This window comes from Berghia stephanieae, chromosome 2 (assembly GCF_034508935.2).
Source record: "Berghia stephanieae isolate SIO BIC M18660-M18661 chromosome 2, UCSD_Bste_1.3, whole genome shotgun sequence".
NCBI lineage: Eukaryota > Metazoa > Mollusca > Gastropoda > Nudibranchia > Aeolidiidae > Berghia > Berghia stephanieae.
Window position 1 is genome coordinate 83,159,800 of NC_088361.1, and position 7,229 is coordinate 83,167,028.

The 7,229-nt window shown below is 36.0% G+C and overlaps 1 protein-coding gene across 2 annotated transcripts in view; it reads left to right on the top strand.

The window, feature by feature from the left end:
* Window positions 1–1,316: 1,316 nt before the first annotated feature.
* LOC144965670 (glycoprotein-N-acetylgalactosamine 3-beta-galactosyltransferase 1-B-like) overlaps window positions 1,317–7,229 on the top strand; it is a 24,197-nt gene continuing 18,284 nt past the window's right edge. Inside the window, exon 1 of one of the 2 annotated variants that reach the window (XM_078901248.1) lies at window positions 1,317–1,614. In XM_078901248.1, coding sequence (XP_078757374.1) covers window positions 1,598–1,614 — 17 coding nt within the window. In that variant the 5' untranslated portion in view covers window positions 1,317–1,597. Of the gene's footprint in view, window positions 1,615–5,931; window positions 6,136–7,229 lie in introns of those variants that run through there. The other variant, XM_078901249.1, reaches the window with a different exon arrangement.

A 7,229-nucleotide genomic window follows, 5' to 3' on the forward strand; every position in this document is an offset into this window, starting at 1 on the left:
GTATGAAACAGGACCAGACGAAGCAGAAAAAATATCACCCAGCAGTTTTATAGACGATTTATTATTTATTGTGTTTGTCTGCATTGCCTGGCAATATTTCAAACACACTTTACTATATTTTTTTTCTTATTACCAGTACTTTGCGATAGACTAACGTCCTATCTAAAGGGTAGCAATTAATTGCTATTGTCCGTTTCACGGGTCGGAAATCGGGATAAATTTTGGATCCATGAGCCTAATGGCTCTGAAGGATTTTTTTTACTAGTGCCTACTCCCTAATTATTTGTTAAGACTGTTGTAATCTTTGACAGCGGTTAGCCGGGTGTCCCGATAATCCGATGTTTCATTTAATCGGACTACATCCATCTCGTAAATAGCAGTCCCATCCGTCACCACCGGAATCATTTTACAACATCGACTCGTATGGTTTGAAAAATCAATCAACTACACCTGTCGAAGGGGAGTATTGTTGTATAGCTCACGATTCTCCTTTGAAGAGGATGAGATGTGGGGAGAGGGGGGTGGGGGACCATTCACTTGATATTTAATCTTATTATTGTTTCATATAATTCAGCCCATAGTTATTATACATTTGTGGAAAAAAAGGAGTATTAAAGTGAATACTAAGCGGCTAGAAGCAGTGGACTGTAAAAAAATAATGTACAAAAATGGATGTAACAGCTTCAAAATACTACTACTACTACTACTACTACTACTACTACTACTACTACTACTACTACTACTACTACTACTAATAATAATAATAATAATAATAATAATAATAATAATAATAATAATAGATCAAACACAGAACGTTTCGGGCTTAAAATCCTTCTTTAGCTATTTACAAAAAAATTAGTATAAACGTTAATACATCACTTCAAATCCAGACAGACGAATAGACACGTCCAGTCTTCTGTCTGGAATTAAAGTGATGTATTTCTGTTTTTTTTTTCACCCTCTTTTTTGTCATTGACTGAAGAAGGGTTTTGATTCCGAAACGGTCCGTGTTTGACATTTTGTACTTTTTTGAACCTGTTATATATATATATATATATATATATATATATAAATATATATATATATATATATATAAATATATATATATATATATATATATATATATATATATATATATATATATATATATATATATATATATATATATATATAGTTTTTAGTACATTGCTTGTTCAAAAGGTGTGTTATACGGTAATTTACCAAGGGTTGGCAGTTCAGCGTCTAATGATGTGTGACTCTCTGTGACGTGTATTAGTTGTATATTAATAATATATTATTATAACCATCATCACAATTGTTTTTGTCAACATTTACTGTGTTTAGAATTTCGGAGTTTTACGAAGGCCTGCTGTGTCTTCGCCTGTGTTTATTTGTTTTCTTAACAAAACAAGGCAGTGTTTGTGACGTACGCATTACCAAATGGATATGATTGTTGTAGATAGTGGTGTAAACGAAAATATATATTTCTAGACTGTCAAGAAAATAATTAACAAGATAATCATAAACTTTCTTGATTGGAAAGCAAAGTGACATTTAAAAAACTTATTATTCACACAAAACGTATCTGGAATTGAACATGATAATGAGGGACAGGTAATTATAAAATAACAATGCCATTTTATTGACTGTCTTTCTGTCTATTGATTTCTTAATTTATTTGTTTGTTTGCCTGTCTGTCTGTCTGTCATTTATTTCATTGTTGATTTTTCTTCCCTTGTTTGTTCGATAGAATCTTTTTCTTTCTTTTTTTCTTTTCATTTTATTTATTTTGATCTACTAGCCCGTAATATTTGCAAACTAATACTAAGATCTGAACAAGTGTGTATGAAAGCTGCCAGACAAGAAAGAAAAATACAAGAAAAAAAAACAAAACAAAAACATCCCCAAAAAATTGTCTAGACCTCGACAGGGGATCAAACCTCAGACCTTCTGAATACCGATCAGACGTACTACTATTACACATTAATTTGATATTTTCAAACAATTACACATTGGTTTTGATCGACGTGTAGGTACATATATTCAACGAAGTGCACATTGGTTTTGATCAATTTGGTGTTTTGTTTTTGTTTACCTACTTTTATTTGTTTGTTTAGTTTTGTTGTTTTGTTTTTGTTTTGCTCTTTTATTTGTTTTTTTTTTTAATTTTGGCTTTGTAATCTATTTTGATTCCTTTTATTTTTAAAGATTGCTTTTGTTTTACCGTTTTGTTCTTTTCTTTGTTTTTTTTTTTTTCTCGGAAAGGGCGGGGGGGGGAAGGGGGGGGGGGGGGGCTATGAGATTGGAAACATTGATTATTCAAATATCGGTATTCTGAACTCTATAATATAAAACTCGAACTTGTCACGCAAACCATGGTTGGGTAGCAAGCTCATGGAAAGATAAATCACAAATAATGAGAAATAGGAAAGTAACTTACTTAGCCTATCTATATATTTATCTATTCTTATTTATTGAAGTTTTAAAGACAAAACGCATTCTCTTACTTACAATGAGAGTTAAAACGGTATTATGTCGTGATGTTTAAGATTCTGAAAATTGAATTAATAACTAGAAATATCAGACTTGGGTTACATATAATATACTTTTTTTTAGGAGAATGGATATGATTTTTAGAGTGTTAAATACCAAAAAGTTATATTTTCATTAGTTTAGCATCGATTTTGATTTATCAGCATCTGGTACATCCCCACGCAATACCGTTTTAAGACGATGGGTCACATATGCTATAATATAACGTTCTGATCGTAGACCTAGCCTTTGTAAACTTATATAAAGTACGAAATTGACGTCCCTCGGCTCATTGTTAATGGGCCGGTAATAAATTAGTTTATCAGACCTGCAGATAAGTGCAAGTCGATACTAACCCATCAACCCCCTCCTCCCTGCAACACACTCAGACAAGTACATACAAATCTATACTTAGATACATACAAACAAATATACATACATTCAGCCATGCATATATGCAGACGCACATACATACATACTTACATACATGCATACATACATACATACACATACATACATACATACATACATACATACATACATACATACATACATACATACATACATACATACATACATACATACATACATACATACATACATACATACATACATACATACACACACATACATACATACATACATACGAGGGCTCTTTCAGAAATAACCGAAAAGTGCCCATTGCTCAGCAACCAGTGGAGATTTTTTAATTCTGTAAACGACATGATATTCCTTATTTCCTTACGGATATTCCCAGAAATTATGAAGTGCATCATTTTGCACAATGAATTTGTAGACGATTTTAAAGATGGCGGCCCACCTTGAAACTTGGTCAAAGGAGGAAATCAGAGCTGTCATACGTTTTTTGAACGCCAAAAGTCTGAATCCTACCGAAATTCATAAAGAACTTCAGAGTGTATATGGTGAGCATGTTATAAAGCCGTACACAAGTCTATCACTGGTGTAATTTGTTTGAAGCCGGCCATTCCGACTTGACAGACAGGGAAGGGAGAGGGCGTTCGATAACTGCGACGTCAGAAGACAATGTGAAGCGAGTTGATGAGCTTATTCGTCAAGACAGGAGGTTGAAACTTCATAAAATCGCAAGCAGTCTTGAAATTTCGGAAACTTCTGCCCATAGAATTGTAATTGATGAACTTGGCTACAGAAAAAGTCAGCGCAAGATGGGTTCCTAAGCAATTGACAGACAATCATAAAGAACAAAGATTGGAAATCTGCGGGGAACTTTTGAGAAGAAGCAAGAGCTCACGCAGGGTTCACGGGCATACTGCCAACGCCGGCGGAGACTTTCTAGGGTACGATGTGACTTTTCTTGACAGCATAGTCACCGGTGATGAGACTTGGTTGCACCATTGCACCCCAGAAACAAAGCAAGATTCGATGACATGGAAACATCCATCCTCACCTGTCGCGAAGAAATTCAAAGTCATGCGGTCAGCAAGGAAAATAATGAGAACTGTTTTCGGGACAGTCGTGGTGTTATTCTGTTCGAAACCTTACAACCTGGAGAAACAATAAATGCTGCAAGGTATGCCAAACTCTTGACAAGCTTAGGGAGGCCATTCGCAGAAAGCGCCCAGGGCAGTTGACCAACGGGGTCATTTTGCAACACGACAACGCTACACCCCACACAGCACGAGTGACGCAAGGTTGGCTAAGAAATATGGATGGGAGATTTTGCCACACCCACCACACAGTCCAGACCTCGCACCATCTGATTATCACCTCTTTGGGCCACTGAAACGTGAGCTGGCAGGAAAGCGCTTTGATGTCGATGAAGAGCTTGTTGACCATGTGCGGAAATGGCTACAAAACCTTGACGGAAATTTCTTCCGAGAGGGTATCTATTCCATGGTGCGGCGTTGGCAGAAGTGTGTCGACAGACTTGGCTGTTACGTAGAGAAATGAAGGACGAGTCAAGGTATGAACACGTGCAAGAATTTTGTTGATGGCATAAAAAACGCGGATTTTACAGGCGTTTTTCGGTTAATTATGAAAGAGCCCTCGTACATACATACATACATACATACATCATACATACATACATACATACATACATACATACATACATACATACATACCTACCTACCTACCTACCTACCTACCTACCTACCTACTTACCTACCTACCTACCTACCTACCTACCTACCTACCTACCTACCTACATACATACATACATACATACATACATACATTACATACATTACATACATACATACATACATACATACATACATACATACATACATACATACATACATACATACATACATACATACATACATACATACATACATACATACATACATACATACATACATACATACATACATACATACATACATACATACATACATACATACATACATACATACATACATACATACATACATACATACATACATACATACATACATACACACAAGCTCATAATAATAATTATTATAATTATAATAATAATAATAATAATAATAATAATAATAATAATAATAATAATAATAATAATAATAATAATAATAATAATAATAATAATGATAATAATAATGTAAAATGCGAAAAGTAATATGACACTAACCGTGTGTGGTGCTTAATTTTATTTGCAAATATTAAAATGAAAGCTGACGTTACTGATGAGGATAAAAATGGCATAAAAGTTGTCCGCTGTCAAAACATGACCCACTTCTCTGCCGTACTCTGGAAAAAACACATATTTAAAATTTTGGCCAGAAAACTCGCTCTTCAAATATCGATCGATTTAAATGACTCTCGACTTGGCAATAACTCGCAAATCCGGTACTTTGAGCTACTACTACTACTACTACTACTACTACTACTACTACTACTACTACTACTACTACTACTACTGCTGCTACTACTACTACTACTACTACTACTACTACTACTACTGCTACTACTACTACTACTACTACTACTACTACTACTACTACTACTACTACTACTACTACTACTACTACTACTATTACTGCTGCTGCTACTCATTTTAAAATTAATTCTACTACACATTAACTACTTCATCAATATAAGTCTTAAATGATAAATGACAGGAAATGCATCCCAGTTTACAGCATTTTTATCTCTCTGTAGCCCCCCCCCCCCCCCCCCCCCCTCGTCGCCCCCCCCCCCCCCCCCCCCCACACACACACACACATGCAGTCATCCGCAGTGTGACCAGCTTGGTCACCCATGATTAACAGCAATTTTCCCTGACTAACTGACCCTCGACCCCCCCCCCCCCCCCCCCCCCCCGTTCAGTCAAGTGTGACCATGTAGTCTAACCAACACACATGACCACTAAATGTCAGCGGTGCCAGTCAAAGAAAATCAAGATCTACAGTTAAAAATGTATGATCTTTTGATCCACTACGCTGCACACGTACACACACATACACATGTCTTCACACTTCACACGCGCACACACTCATTCAGAAACACACATTCAAGCACACACAAACGCTTCCGCACATAACAACAACTTTACTTGGAATCCTATAAGTATATACGATATAGTTTTGGTGTGTCAATGTTCAGGAATTTACTAAGACCAGTGATCTTCTATTAAAGGTATGGTTGGAATAAATAAAATTAAAACTACGCTAAAGCATTACACTTTACTGATTTTTTAACAAATAATATATTAAGTTCTTGCTGATTCCTCATTCAGAAGTAAAAAGGGAGCGATCTATATTCATGTTTTCGTCCAAATGAAAGTTGTTAACTTACCCATGTGTAAAGCTGAACAAAATGACTGTGTTAGATAATTCAAAAACACTCTTCACTATGTTCTGCTATGTTGTCTTGTAGTATGACACTCCCCTTCGGGTCCTGGGTTCGAGTCCCGCTCTTAACGGCGCATAGTTGAGTCCGTGGAAAAAGGCTCTTTACTCACATTCTCTCGCTCACGGTAGTCAGGTGTAAAATGAGTTCAAGGCCATTGACATCAGAAAAAATGTGTCTCGTCTTACACTATAAGTGTTGCTGTTGGCCCGGGACCCTTTGTGAAGCGATTTGAGCACGTTTAGTGGAAATTAAGCTATATAAATCAATTTTTTTTTTTGAATTGGTCACTTTGAGCACGGTTTGCAATGTGACCAATGACCTCAAGTATATGGTGAAGTAATAAAGATCGTCCTCATTTGTGACCCAGCGCCTGACACGGGTATTATGTTGGGATGAACAAGATGTCAAAAGAGTAATTTTAAAACCAAAAATGACAAGAAACGTGAAATTTGTGCCACGCCATCTCAAAACGTCACTATGCCTGGATTAATCGGACGCCGAAAAGTGAATCTAGAAATAAGATTATAGGAAAATAGTACATTCATGTTTTCATTATTTAAAAAAAAAAATTATTATTTTTTGGGCGGGGGGGGGGGGGGGGGGGGGGGGGGGGGGGGGGGGGGGGGGGGGGGGGGGGGGGGGGGGTGTTTTTTTATTTTGCTGTTTTTTTTTTGTTTTGTTTGTTTTTGTTTTTGCCTTTTTTGTATTTATTTATTTAGTTGTTCAATGCAAGATATATTGTATTGTCTCTGCTAAAATGAAGAGAAATATATTCTACTTTTCATATTGATTTAATGAATTCACTTTTCAGCACCTACTTTGTCTCGACATACTACCTCTTTGAGCTACGTGTACTTATTTGCAGGTCTGATAACCCA